This window comes from Anopheles arabiensis, chromosome 3 (genome assembly GCF_016920715.1).
Source record: "Anopheles arabiensis isolate DONGOLA chromosome 3, AaraD3, whole genome shotgun sequence".
NCBI classification, from domain to species: domain Eukaryota; kingdom Metazoa; phylum Arthropoda; class Insecta; order Diptera; family Culicidae; genus Anopheles; species Anopheles arabiensis.
The window spans coordinates 83892736-83907664 of record NC_053518.1 but is presented as its reverse complement, the minus strand read 5'-3'; the positions used below and the strand labels follow the sequence as shown (position 1 = coordinate 83907664).

At 43.6% G+C, this 14929-nt stretch overlaps 1 protein-coding gene across 1 annotated transcript; it reads left to right on the top strand.

Annotated features, from left to right (window-relative positions):
- Window positions 1-2927: 2927 nt before the first annotated feature.
- Window positions 2928-8189, top strand: LOC120901215. The gene is made up of 4 exons (XM_040308920.1): window positions 2928-3083; window positions 3168-4849; window positions 5275-5697; window positions 7652-8189. Exons 2-4 carry the CDS (start codon window positions 3201-3203, stop codon window positions 8187-8189), a joined length of 2610 nt encoding a protein of 869 aa, XP_040164854.1. The 5' UTR covers window positions 2928-3083; window positions 3168-3200.
- The last annotated feature ends 6740 nt before the right edge of the window (window positions 8190-14929 follow it).

Below are 14929 nucleotides of genomic sequence, written 5' to 3'. Positions count from 1 at the left end.
CATCTCGCTTGTAGTTTGTGGCCTTTGTTTGCCAAGTAGATGATGGCGCGTTACTGAAGTGACTTTTTCTTGGAAACCAGTTGCCACAAATGAAGCCTGCTCATTTGGGTTCTTTCTGCGGAGGTGTGTCAACTTCGAGCCTGCTGTATGGGAAGGTTATATTTACTTCTTCGGAAATCATGAAATTCTAGTGCTTTGCCTCTCTAATTTCAACGAAATGTTATTATTAAACAGGATATTATTCCACGCTTAAAAGCGAATTGCAAAGCGTTAGGCTTTAAAATTGAGTTTATTGCATTACGCCTGTTGGAATGTAAGGATTATGAAACGGTCATTTTGAATTGTTTGCGGTTGTTTTGTCAATTGGGAATTAAAGGTTAAATGTATTTTCTGGCAGCACTGCCGATCGACAATTTCTTTGATCAAGTATGTGTGCGAATAAAGCGGCACTAGCGCATGAAACTCGATACGAGCCGGACGTGTTCTTTACTTTGTCTCCTTTGGCGATCGAAGACGACACAACAAAAACACAACGTAGGGCGTAGAGGCGTCAAGGGGGAAAGGAACCAACAAACCATGTTCCAGAACGCAACATTGGTGCCGTGACCAGGATGGTCTAATATTTGCGGTTTGGTTTGACTGGTTAAAGTGAAGAACTTTGTGTGATTTCTTTTGGCAAAAATCGCGTAACGCGTGTGAAATCTGAAAGTTCCGTATCGAGCGTTGGTGGATTTCTGAATAAGAAAAAATCGCGAAAGCGTGAGAAATCATTGTGCTAGTGGGTGTTCTTTGCGTGTGTATGCATTTTGTGTCGCGTATTAGAAATGTCGGTTAGTGAAGATTTTGCCGGTTTCTCTGACGCGTCGGGTTCGAACAATACAATGCAATACACACAAGCAGAAGATCTGGATATGATTATCCTAAAGCGCGAGCGCGACCGAGTCGTGCAATCGTTGACAAGAATCGACACGTTTTTGGCGCAGTACAAAGAGAGTGATTTCCCAGAATTGACGCCTCGTCTCGATCTATTGAACGAGCGTTGGAGGGAGTTTAAGGCTTTGGCTCGAAATATTGGCGCAAAAGATTACAGTGAAGATAACGATGTGCTTTATGGTGAGATCGAAGACAAAGTCATGGTGTTGAAAGGAAAATTATTGGGAAAGCTGCGGGCTGGAGCGGAGATACCGAGTGTGAAACAGGAGCGCGTGTGCGATGATTATAATAGTGTTCGTTTGCCTCAGTTGACGCTTCCTCAATTTTCCGGAAAATATGACGAATGGCTCCCGTATCACGACATGTTTGTTGTTACTGTTCATGAGAATGAGAAATTGTCGCAGGTTGAAAAGATGCTTTATTTGAAGGGTTCTCTGAAAGGTGAAGCGCTGAAAGTGGTGGATACTTTGCAAGTCTGCAATTCGAATTATGATGTGGCTTGGGATGCTTTGAAAAAGCGATATTCTAACGAATATATTTTGAAAAAGCGTTATGTTAACGCGATGCTACAATGGCCACGGATTAAAGTCATGAACACGGTGGGTATTCATGGGCTTATCGATTGTTTCGAAAGGAACTTAAAAATTCTAAAGCAGTTAGGTGAAGTGACCGAACAGTGGGGATGTTTGATTATTCAGATAATCATTTCGAAGTTGGACGAAAGCACCCAACAAAAGTGGGAAAGGTACGTTGAAGAAAGTGAGCAAAAAACGGTGACGGATTTGTTAAGCTTTTTGCGCACACAGACGCGCATAATGGACGCGTTTGCAGTGGATAGGCCAATGGCGGCGGGCAAATCTACAAGTGAACGTCGTGTTGCGTCTAATGTGGCTGCAGAAGCAAAGTGCGCAAAATGTGATGGATCGCACATCGTGGAAAATTGTGACTCGTTTCGGAGTTTAACGTTGCCGCATCGTCGTGAAGTGGTTGAAGCTAAGAAGCTTTGCCTTAATTGTTTGAGGCAAGGGCATTTTAAAGCCAAGTGTTGGTCACGTGCGCGATGCAATATTTGCAATCGTAAACATCATTCCCTTCTACACGGTGAAAATGTAAGTGAAACGATCGGTCCGTCGGTTCGTGAAGAACTTCCATCTACCAGTGGCACGCAAAATGTGGTGGTGAACGCGTCATCGAACAGAGAGTGCACTTCTGTGTTATTATCAACGGCGATAGTGAGTGTGCGTGCGTGTGGTAACAAATGGTTGTCAGCAAGAGCATTGATCGATAGTGGGTCTCAGGTGAACCTGATGACAAAGGGCTTGGCTGCGCGGCTTAAGTTACCGCAGTACGAAAGTAAAACGGCATTATCGGGAGTTGGACATTCGAAAGTGGACATAACGACGTCGGTAACGACTGTCATACGTTCCAAAAGTTGTAACTATCAAGAACGTATGCAGTTTCTAGTGTTGCCGAGAATTTCTAGCTACAGGCCGGTAACTGGAAATCAAATTAGCAGGCAGAATCTCCCGATGAATTTTGTGCTCGCGGATCCTAATTTCGATAGTGATGCTGAAGTGGATTTATTGTTGGGCTCCGAATTTTACGCGACTTTTTTGAAACCGGACAACCGTGGTAAAATTAGGCTCGAGCTACCAGCGCTCCCAACATTTATTAGCACTGTTTTTGGATGGGTTGCAACTGGGAAAGTTCCGCTGGCTTCTGAAGGTAGCAATTATGTTACTTGTGGCACGTGTACTAGGTTGGACGATTTAATTGAGCGTTTTTGGATTATTGAAGAAATACGTGAGCCGCTTCAACATAGTCAGGAAGAAAGGGATTGCGAAGCACATTTTGTGCAAACTCATCAGCGGGATAGTGAAGGGAGATATATAGTGAAGCTGCCATTTAAGTGTGACTTACAGAACCAATTGGGACCGTCCGGTGCGATAGCGAGAAAACGGTTCTTGCAATTAGAACGACGTTTCAATCGGGACACATGGTTGAAACAAAAGTATACGGCGGTTATCAACGACTACATCGACAAAGGGATTTTAGTCAAGGTGGCTGCGAACCCTGATTCTGAGGAAGCTCATGGTCATTATTTCTTACCGCATCATCCGGTAATCAAGGCGTCCAGTACCAGTACAAAGGTACGACCTGTATTTGATGGATCGGCCTCTACCGACGGTGGTAAGTCTCTTAATGATTTGTTAATGACTGGTCCTGTGATTCAGGAGAACTTGTTGGCGTTGTTGCTGAAATTTCGGATGAGGAGCGTGGCATTAGTGGCAGACATAAAACAGATGTATCTGCAAGTCAAGGTGCATCCCGACGACACTCGTTTTCAACGTGTATTATGGCGAGGCTCATCTGTTGAGTCCATCGAAGTCTACGAGTTGCAGCGGGTCACATTTGGACTTGCCCCGTCTTCCTTTCTGGCCATTCGAGTACTGCAGCAATTGGCAATTGATGAAGGGGAAAACTTTCCCTTGGCGAGACAGGCGTTGTTAGAGGACTTATATGTCGATGACTACATTGGTGGTGCCTCTAGCGAAGAAGAAGCAGTTAGGTTGCAAGCTGAGCTGACGCTATTGTTGAGAAAGGGCGGATTTCATCTAACTAAATGGAATTCTAACAAACCAGATGTTTTATCTAGCGTTTCAGCGGAAGACAGAGCAACATCCAACGTTAAAATGTTTGAAGTTCCAGAGGAGCCAATAAAAACTCTAGGTATCGCGTGGCTACCAGAATCGGACCAACTGTACATAGACTCGAACATTCAGATGAATAACGAGAGCTGGTCCCGTAGAAAGGTTTACTCTTTGGTAGCACGTATATACGACCCTTTGGGGCTGGTGGCTCCTGTGACATCTTGGGCCAAGATAAATATGCAATCGTTGTGGTTGGCAACTGATGACTGGGATGAAGAAATACCGGCTGTCATGCAAGAACGATGGTATGCTTTTCAATCACAACTCGGGTTGCTGAAGGAGGTTAAGTTTTCGCGCCATGCTGTTGTGCATAATCCGGTTGCTGTTCAACTACATTGCTTTTCCGATGCATCTGAAGCGGCTTATGGGGCATGCGTGTATGTTAGAACGATTGGTAGCAGCGGGGAAGTGGTAGTTGAGTTGCTTGCTGCAAAGTCTCGTCCTGCGCCGTTGAAAAGAGTCAGTTTGGCCCGGTTAGAACTTTGTGGAGCATTACTGGTAGCAAGGTTGCAGAAAGTGGTACGCCAAGCGTTGAGAATTCCAGACGTGGAAACCTTTATGTGGACTGATGCGACAATCGTGTTGCATTGGATTCGAGCACCATCCCATTCTTGGGCTACGTACGTAGCGAATAGGGTATCCGAAATTCAGGAATTGACGCATGGCTACAAATGGATGCATGTGAAGGGCGTTGACAATCCTGCCGATATTGTATCGCGTGGAGCTATGCCGAACGAGCTGTTAGCATCGAAGCTGTGGTTCCATGGTCCCGGGTGGTTACAACTATCAGAGGAAGAATGGAAGAAGAATGCCAGCGGTGTGTTGGCAATTCCCGAAGAGGAGTTATTGGAACGAAGGAAGAGCTCATTGGTGGCCGCAGTAAGTAGCGAGAGCGATGATTGGTGTGATAGATTTTCTAACTATGACAAATTACTGCGGATCACTGCGTATTGTATGAGATTTATTCGTTGTTGCCAACGAAAGCTGGATCCTAAACACAAAGGTGTTTTGTTGGTGAGCGAGCTAGCAGAGGCGAAAATTCGACTGGTGAAAAGAGAACAACGGATATACTTTGCGGCTGAGATCAAGGAGTTGTCTGCTGGACAAACGGTACGTCCCAAATCATCACTGAAGACATTAGGAGCTTTCTTGGACGGTGATGGTTTGCTCCGAGTTGGTGGCCGCTTGCATCGCGCTAAAGCCATGCAAGTTTGTAGCAGATTTCCGTTGGCGCTACCCAAGAAGTCACGATTTACTAGGCTAATGGTAGAATATTATCATCGATTGGCACTTCATGGTGGGCCAACTGCAACATTGAGCGCACTCAGGAGAGAATTTTGGCCAATTCAAGGACGATCTTTGGTCAATAGTGTTTGCAGAGGCTGTCTGGTATGCTTCAGGATGAATCCCGTGTTAGTTCAACAACCACCAGGACAGCTACCCGTGTCGCGTGCTATGCCAGCTCGACCATTTTCGATCGTAGGGGTTGATTTCTGTGGACCCATTTACTTGAAGCCGGTGCATCGCCGAGCAGCAGCTGAAAAAGCATATATTTCAATCTTTGTGTGTTTTTCAGTAAAGGCTGTTCAAGTCGAGCTTGTGGAGTCTCTATCAACTCATGCATTTCTAGCGAGGTCTATTCCGACAACGGTCTCAACTTTCAAGGAGCGAGTAAGGTGATCGATGACTTCTACACGTTGATGAACAGCGATTCGGCGGTGGAGGATATATCGAGGTATGCTGTTGGCGCTGGCATTAAGTGGCACTTCATCCCACCCCATGCACCGAACTTTGGCGGCCTTTGGGAGGCAGCGGTAAAAGCGGCAAAACGCGTCCTACTGAAGGTTGTTGGTGATCGGCAGCTGGCGTTTGGGGAGATGTCGACGGTACTGGCACAAGTGGAAGCTCAACTCAACAGCAGACCGCTTACACCGTTGTCGGAGGATCCGGAAGAACTTGATGTATTGACGCCGGGGCATTTTCTAATCGGTGCTCCGATGAACGCTCTACCGGAGCCTGACGTGGGTGATGTACCAATCAATAGATTGAAACGGTATGAGGAATTGCGTAGAGTGGTACAGAATCATTGGGCGCGTTGGCGTAGGGAATATTTTAGCGAACTACATAACGAACATCAACGCGGCAAGGCAGTAGTAGAGCTAAAGGTAGGACAAATGGTCCTGTTGAAAGAGGATGGAAAGACTCCTCACCATTGGCCAATGGGACGGATTGCTGAGGTATTTCCTGGCCCAGATGGTGTAGTGAGAGTCGTTAGTATCAGGACTAGGAACGGCTTGTATAAGAGGCCAGCGAATAGGATTAGTCTTCTTCCGTTTGAGAGAGTGAATTAGATATCATAAAGGCATTGTGTGAAGTAACGGCAAGAAGTAAATTTGGTAAATTTAGGTGGCCGCTATGTTGGAATGTAAGGATTATGAAACGGTCATTTTGAATTGTTTGCGGTTGTTTTGTCAATTGGGAATTAAAGGTTAAATGTATTTTCTGGCAGCACTGCCGATCGACAATTTCTTTGATCAAGTATGTGTGCGAATAAAGCGGCACTAGCGCATGAAACTCGATACGAGCCGGACGTGTTCTTTACTTTGTCTCCTTTGGCGATCGAAGACGACACAACAAAACACAACGTAGGGCGTAGAGGCGTCAAGGGGGAAAGGAACCAACAAACCATGTTCCAGAACGCAACAACGCCCAAATATACGCAATCTCTCGACTATGACGTTCTTTAATGAACAATTTATCAAATCTTTTACATCCGTTTTGTACCCAGAACATTTGTTTCATATTAACTAATGATTGTTTAGTTTGAATCCATGAATGACATGTAACACAAAATTAATAGTTCTTGTTTATTCAGAAGGAACGGGTTCGGTTTTATTTTAATCATAAAATAAATGAAAACTAAATTTATTTTGTAGTATTTTATATTTAAATTTGATACATTCAATCGCATTGTTTTGTTGAAAAACTCGTATCAAAACTCGTAATTTACCTTCAACACTTGCTTTGAAGCAAACAAAGTTAACGCACTAAAATTCAATCTTTTCATCCATCCACTCAAACCCCATCTTAATGGCATCAAACGATAAACGTAGCGTTACAAAGTAAGGCACAAATTGAATCAAGCTCGACAAAAACTATGCTCCTCTGGCTGCAACGGTGCTCGTTGCAATCAGCGCATAATGATTTCCATGTTCCATCGACCTTCACCGCGCTTCCTTCGGTAAAAGCATTAATTGATAGTGAGCGTAAGAAGCAAGGCTGCACTTTCTTTGACGGTTCGGTAATTGATTTACGAGGCGAGGTTTTGCACCAGCACTACCACCAGCGCGGTATCGAGCAAGGGGATTCACTTTAAGCAAATGATATTACCATCGTGATGTGATCATCCTTCAGCGTTGAACGTTGAGGTGAGAAGGGACAAGGATTACAGAAAGGCCAGAACATCACTCAAAGAAAGATCGGCTTGGTAATGGAATGGAACAAATTAGACGGATTGAAATTAGTTGCAGCGCGATGGATGAATATCGAGCTACTATCAATTGAACGATGCAAACAGCAGATTCCTGAAGGAGTGAAGATACAGTTGTGGAAGAAAAAGTGTACGAAATGCTGTAGGTTCCATAATGATAATGTTTTGATTTGTGGTAATGTGTGATATGAGCAATAAATATTAAATCATCACAAGACACTGATTACCTTTAATTCTACAGAGCATAGCAAAAGGGCATCGTAACAATCGTATCATTCGGAAATAAGGTAGGTTGCCAAAACGACTGCTACGACGATGGTCAATACGCCAAGGTTTTATTACACCGGCTTGTGTCCTAAAATCGCAGGTGTCTGTCCGAGATAAGAAAGTGTCCCACCGCATGACATTTATAAAAGCACAATACGTACCATCTTCACGGGTCATTTTGTAGTTGAAACTCAACCGTGCACCGTGTTAAAGAAACGATCAATACAATGTTACATCTTGCGCTTTTAAGCTTCCTGTTTGTTGGGAGCTGTTTTGGAGAAATCAAAGTAGACTCCCGGGCCCGGATGGCTCTCCAGTACCGAACCGCCCGCAGCTCGGATGTAATCTGGTGCGAGCTGTTCTACGCGGATGACTTCCCGGACAACAGCCAGTGTGAGACGGCGCGCGATGGCCAATGGTACACGTTTCCCGCGTGCTGTAACGGTGCGTACAACTGTTTGGGTGGTGGCGTCTGGGACATGATGCTATGTCCGGCAGAGTTCGTGTACAACAGCCAGACCGACGAGTGCGCACCCTACACCGGCAGCGAGTGCCCGCCGAGGGATCCTATACCCGGTGACGTACCGTCGACCGAGGAACCAGCGGCATCGTGCGGAACGGTACGCAACGGACGGCTACCGTATGCACCCGACTGCACCAAGTACATCCTATGCGTGCAGGAAGTGGCGTCACTGCTCGACTGTCCCGATGGATACGTTTTCTACGTTCCCTTTCTATTGTGTCTTCCGGGAGTGATAGAACAGTGCACGCTGTACCAGACTGGCTAGAAGGGAGCTTCCCCCGCCGCTACAGGCAATCTTCATCGCGTCGAAAAGATAAGACATCGCTGTGTACGGAACTTGAACCGTTTTGGTAGCTTGAATCGTCCAGAACAAAACGGGCTGCGTCATTTTGTTCCGGGATGCGGCAGCGAACAAATGTAATTTGGGGGTTTATTCGTGAGGTTACCCTGCTTATCACTCGATTATCGCACCATAAAAGAGCGGAGAGCGGAAATCGGATGAATTAGATCAGTGCTATAAATTATGTGCGTCGGTGCTTGCGGGTACACCGATTTGGGGGGTTTGTCGATATCGACGGAATGTCTGCTATCATTCTAGGGGGTGATGGTCGTAAATCAAATTAGGGTGTGCCGTTTTGCACTAGAAGCGACGTGATGCGATCGTAATTGAGGTGAATGAAATTAAAAGGAAACATGTGTATTAGGAGTCATCTGAACCGTGAATAAAGACCAAAGAATTCGATAGTGAATAATGTGAAGGTTAAAAATAATTAGTGTATCACAGATAAAAGAAGCCACTTAGCAGTGAATAATAATTGGTGTTGCGTCCAGCAACAAAGCGAATTTAAAGTTGAAACATCAGTTTTCTTAATTCACTTAATTTCATTAAACTGTATTAAAAATTCACTGAACTTTCTTCTCTTGGCGCGATGGTAGAAAGAGGTCGATTTTCGTCTTCGTGCCCGTTTTAAAACTTCACGCAAACCCGATTGCGGTCATTCCACTTAATTTGCGCAGGTTCATCCGTTGCACGCGAAGCTCCTTCGGGATGAACCATTCCTACTCTCTCTATTTCGCCCGTGTTTGTTTCGCCTGTGCTACCTGTCCCTCTCTCTCACTTCACCACAACGCAGCTGTCAAACTAGAACCGCTGTTGGTAAACAACAATTGGAATGAAGTTTAATTTTATTAATCAATAAATGATCCTTTATAATGAAATAAACTTCCACTTTTTAGTTTATATTTCCAAACTAAGCATTGGGGCCCCTTCCGTTTTAAGTTCGTAGGCTGAAATTTCAGCCTGTCAGCTGTTTGCATTTTATAGCAGTTTTCGAGCAGCTATCTAAGTGGGTATAACATACAGGTGGGCTTATCCCAAGGTGTACGAATTTAGAAGGCTGATTTTTATCGCTTCTGCTTCTGAATGAAGATTTTAAGAGTGTTTTGAGTATTCGTCAAGCCTCAAGAAAGTTTTTTGAACAAAAGTTTCACCCATCCTGTCAAAAAGTGATATTCAAATTTGGTTTTAAAAAACATACTACATACACTTTGATTCTAGATTCCACCCTGTGATTTCTTTAATGCACCTTGGGGTGAATGTAAACAACACCGTGTTTTCGAGCAGGTACTCGAATCTAATTCTAGCTTTGAGGCTAGAATAATCTAGAGTGAAAATTGCAGGCTAGTTTTTTGTGTGGTTTTGTATGGAGTGTTTACATGATTTCATCCTCCAACTGTCAAACTCCATACAAAAAACTGACTAGAATCGTGAAGGGCCCCGTTAATCGATTTGTTTCATGTTAACGTACTTTTGTAGTATGTACCAACACTAACTAAATTATTACAACGACCTGGATATTCACTACATATCATTCCATAGTTTCAGACTATTCGAGACATCTAAAAACATGGTGAAGAATTATTAAAAATGTCGAATAAATAAACGAATTATTTATTATTGGTTTTCTACATCTACAACTTACCAACGAAATAGAACTAAAAAAGCGTGAGAGTTGTATGAAACAGCAACTGCGTGAGTATACCTCGAAATTAGTGGCGGGATCTCGGATTCGGATCTACACGATTCCGATTCTGCGTTCGAAATTAATTCCGGAACCGATTGCGGAGCTCAATCCAGAATTTTTGCGGCTATCTATGCGAAGTATCAATGGTTCCAAACGTCTATTCTTATGGAGCCGAAACCGATTCTGATTTAGAAGCCAATTCTGATTTCTGATCCAATTTCGATTCCGGACCCGATTTAGATTTCGGAACTGATTATGATTCCGGAGCCGATTCTGGAGCCGATTCCGAAATCGATTTCAGAGTTTTTTTTTCCGATTCTCGAGCAGATTTTGATTCCGGAGCCGATTCCGCAGCTGAATTCGGAGCCGAATCCGATGCCGTAATGGTATTATTAATTAAGATCACGGAAATCAACATCAAGCACGTTGTAGCATTCTTCAGATTTTTTATATTATATTATATTATATTATATTATTATATTACAAAACCATTCTATCTATCAAATGGCACATTTGGCAGATGTTGGCCAGACGTTTTCTATTTCAAAAGTTTTTGGACGGATCTAGCTGTTAAAAAAAAATGAAATAATAATGAAGAAATTATAGCCAATCCTTGGTAGGATATTCTCTTTTTTTTGGTAGAGTTGTTTGTTTCTTTGAATTATTTGAAGCATTGCTTCTGGTTTAAAGCATTTGGTCAATTGAAGGACAAAATAATGACTTATCTATGTAACTCGTAACATTGTTTTTCAATTAATTGCTTCTTTTTTTATTGGTGCTTTTATAAAACATGTTCTCTAAAATTGAATGTTATGTACTGCCTTTTAGCTAAACCAAACATTTATTGTTACTTTACAATAGGGTACCACGGCCACGGACAATAGAGCGGCTGCCAATGATCGAACGTTTTCATACCATTGAGCGTAGCATAATGAAAGCCACCTTTAGCAGAAGAAAAGAAAAGGATCGATTGAAACCCTGTAATACCTGTAATAATTAGCCGTACTCCGCTTCCTGTCAAAGTGCAGCTTCACAATCCTGCAGCACACGCTCCATCCCGGAAGCTGTAACGTAAAAGCTTCCATCCCTAAAGCCAATACTTCCCGCTCGGTCGTCTCCTGTACTGAGCTCACACCTTGCCTCTCGCGCTTCTTTACCAGTACAGTACTCTGGGGAAGTTCAATTTTCATCAAATTTATTTCACCTTCGAGGCTTACCGACCGAACGGGCGACGAACGGGCGCACGGGCGTACTCAATCCCGGCGCGTCCAGACGTACACATACCGCGATTCAATTATCTTGAGCGCACGGTACACACACACACAGCGAGAGAGAGTGCAACTATACACGAAGTTGTACCTTCCGTTTGCTGCAACTGAACGGTAGGATCCTTTTTGGGCGATGAGGAGCAATGTGTTGTAGATACAGCGACCACACACACACACATGCCGGAAGCACACACATCGGACGGAAGTAACGAATTTCCACAACCTCATTTGGTGGGCGCATTGTATAGTGCGCCTGCAAGCCGGTGCTCAGGTGCACCGTTCGGGAAAGTGGTTTTCTCAGACATTCATCCCGCCCTTTCACACCCATCTGCTTGACGCACAACACCCACACACACCGAAAGCCACACAAAGTTTGTGGCCCAGGCCACACGGTAGTGCCGATGGCGCGGGTTTGGTTCGTTACGCCATGGTTCGCCCTCTCCCACCGGCGCGCACTTGGGAAGGAAAGTTCGCTTTTTACACGTCGTCTTCACACCTGGGAGAGCTAAATCATTGCCTCGATGCCACGATGGAAGTTGCAGTTGAAAATCCACCAACGCCGTGTATGTATGTGTGTGTGTGTCTCCCTGTTAGTTTACTGTCCCCTTTGCAGCTCCGCTCCTGAAAGCTCTTGGCAATCTGAAATCCGAAAAGGAGTACTGTTAGCTCTCGATTCAATCAGGTTTTACAGTGCGAGATTTTCGTGTTTTACCGAGCGTTTTTTGTTGTTGCTGGTATGATTTGGCTGGTGTTCACCATGCCCTGAAGGCGGAAGAAGTTGCCTAGATTGCATGAGTCTCGGAATCGACAGGAATTGCTTCTTTTTTTGTTATTATTGCACAGCTAAATTCATCTCGTGCGATAGTGGATGACGTGGAAGTTTTGAGCTGCTGGCTGTGCACACTGAGACAGGTGGCGGATCTGTTGTAATTAAAATATTTTAAGAAAATCAATATAATTTAATGCCACAAATACTATATAGCCTTGAAAATATTCAATCCTGCTTAAAAAATGCTTAAACAAATCAGTTTCAATCTACTCTGTTATCACAGTTTTTTAAGAAATAAAGCGACTAATGTTACAAAATCATATTTTTTTGAGTTTAAATAATTAATGTAAATCATCGGCAGACAATTGACTTCAATTTAATATTTCAAGAGTCCTAAATTTGTTTATCCATGATACACTTGAATAATATAATTACTAGTTTGTTTAGCTGAAAGGGTCAACTCCTAGGTTCTTGTTAGGTTAACCTTGCTTGGTATAATATTTTAGTTAAAATTTATGCATAGCATTAATTCTATTTAATTTTATATTTCAATTTTAACAATTAATTAAATGTTAAATTTTCGCTGCATGACCAACAAACCATACCAACTTTTCCCATTGTGCCTGCAGGATCAACCATTCACCGGGAGCGATCGGTATCTCACAGAAACCTCCTAGGATTGGGCGATGCTCTAATAAGATTAAGTGTAAGTCCAGCAAAGCGGCAGCACGCTCCCGCGTACACACTCCCTGCTCGAAGTTGTCCCAGGGCGTCAGTCGCCATCCGCGAACTCCCGGAGTAGTAATCGCTGCCGGGCAAAATTGTAATAAAATTTACTCTTATTTGAACAGTGACTACTGCACACGAAAAGTAGTCGCGCGAACGTGCAAACACGAACACCAACCCTTAGGCTTCCCCGGACTTCCCGTGCCAGTGCTGGCGGTGGCCAATCAGCACGCCGTGAGAAATCACGCTGCAGAACCAAAACTCCCGCTGTGACACTTGCCAGATTCGTACCCCGGTAAGCGTGTGTGTGTATGTACGATTATCTCACGCGTTCTACTACCCCTGGGTGTCGTCATCTCTGCTCATTTGGGGGCGAAAGAAAGAATGCACAGTTTAAATAAAAAAGCGCACCACCCAAGCGCAGAAAGTTGGAAAAAGGGCATTGAGGCGGAGGGAAATTCAGAATCCACCCGAGCCCGTGCATTCGACCGGAGGGGTTTGATTTATTAAATTTAATGAGCACAATCGTTACCGATTTCTGCGAAACGATGCCAATGATGGTGCTGGCGTGTGCCGCCGATGTGAATGGTTCGCTGAGCCTAGAAACAATATGTTGCCACGGTGCCGATCCCGTGCGCAGGCGAAGGATGGAAAAATCCGTCGACTGTTTGCCTGTAAGATCATTGTGCCGTGCTGTGGGATGAATGTTATGAGTTTAAAAATATAACAAACGATGTAAAAATGGAAGCGAACTGCTATGTTCGCTGCTGGCTCTGCTGCTAATGATGCCAAACCTATAATTGTGGGGTACTCATAGAAGCTCAAATATGTTTGATTAATTCATTATTGTTTAAGTTTCCTACGATAAAATATGGAGTAAAATGTAATATAAGAAAATAGCACGTAAAAGAAGATAAAGAGAAGAAACAAGAACAGAACAAAAAGTGCTAGTGTAGTTTAAGATGATTAAAATAACACTTATTGTTAATTATTATTAACGACCGATTCGATCGTAAGGTGTTGTTCCCAGTAATTATCGATAGAGGGCGACACGGCCCGCGTTTAGTGTGGTCAACGTTCAACGCTGATCGGGCCGAGTATTCCTAAACGCTTACGATCGGAGCTGCAGGAGAGAACAAAGTTCATTCTTTCTCCTAACCCCGAGACAAGCGACGGATTTTTAGCTTCGCAAATAAAAATATCGATGCTTAAAAAACGCTTGATTTGATAAAAACAATTGACTTGGGCTGAAAGAAAGAATCCTGTTGCAGTTCGCAACACTTACATCTTGAATAATCCTACAAAAAATCTTTAGATTCAAACCACATGCAATATAAAGATTAAATAATAAACCTTGTATTTGAACCCTAAGTTCAATCGAATTAAAAGTGTTATCTTGGCTGGTTGTTCAACTGTTTGAAACTAGCACCTATTTTACTTCATTTTAAAAAACCATTAATTCGTATCTACCGAAGACATTATTAAAACGAATCATTCGTTTCAGAATGTACAGCAATACAAGGACATTAAGCTTATCATGCAATACAATAATAAGGCATAACCCTCTCAGATGCAATTACACGTTGAAAATGGTTTATCTCTAAGAAATATTTCGACACAAACACAGCAGCAAACAAAACGAATGCATCAAAACCCAAACAAACGAACGAAAAAAAAACCTCCCTAATGACGATTCAATTGGTGGGATGAGTCAGCTTAGCGCCCTACCTCAACCTGGCCGTGGGCCCACCACACCTAACGCCGATGCGTCATAATCCCATCGCATAACATATTTTCCAATAGTTTACGGTTGTTTATCCTCTGCAACCGTTTACAGCGACAGCGGCTATCGCACGATCCGGAGTCGTTCCCCTTCGGAGGCTCATCGGGAGGCACTACAGCACTACTCGAACGTGGAAAAAAGGGATCCTAATTGCTGGTGTGCATACCAATTGAATGCGGCGGGTGCAAGATAGGGTTTGAGAGCAACGGGGAAGAAGGTACGCTAGACACTGCTCATCCTCCCAGCAGGATGCTTGAGCATAAATCCGATACGCACGTGAAACCATAATTCAGTACGCGGCAGAAAAGAGGGTCCTAAAGTCTCCCGCTCACAGCATTGTCCCTAGTAAAAGTGCGTTTCTTTTGCGCATTTTTTGTGTGTGTATCGGTTCAGTTTTTTTTCTCCCTTCCCTCCTTCAACTATTTTTCTATCGGT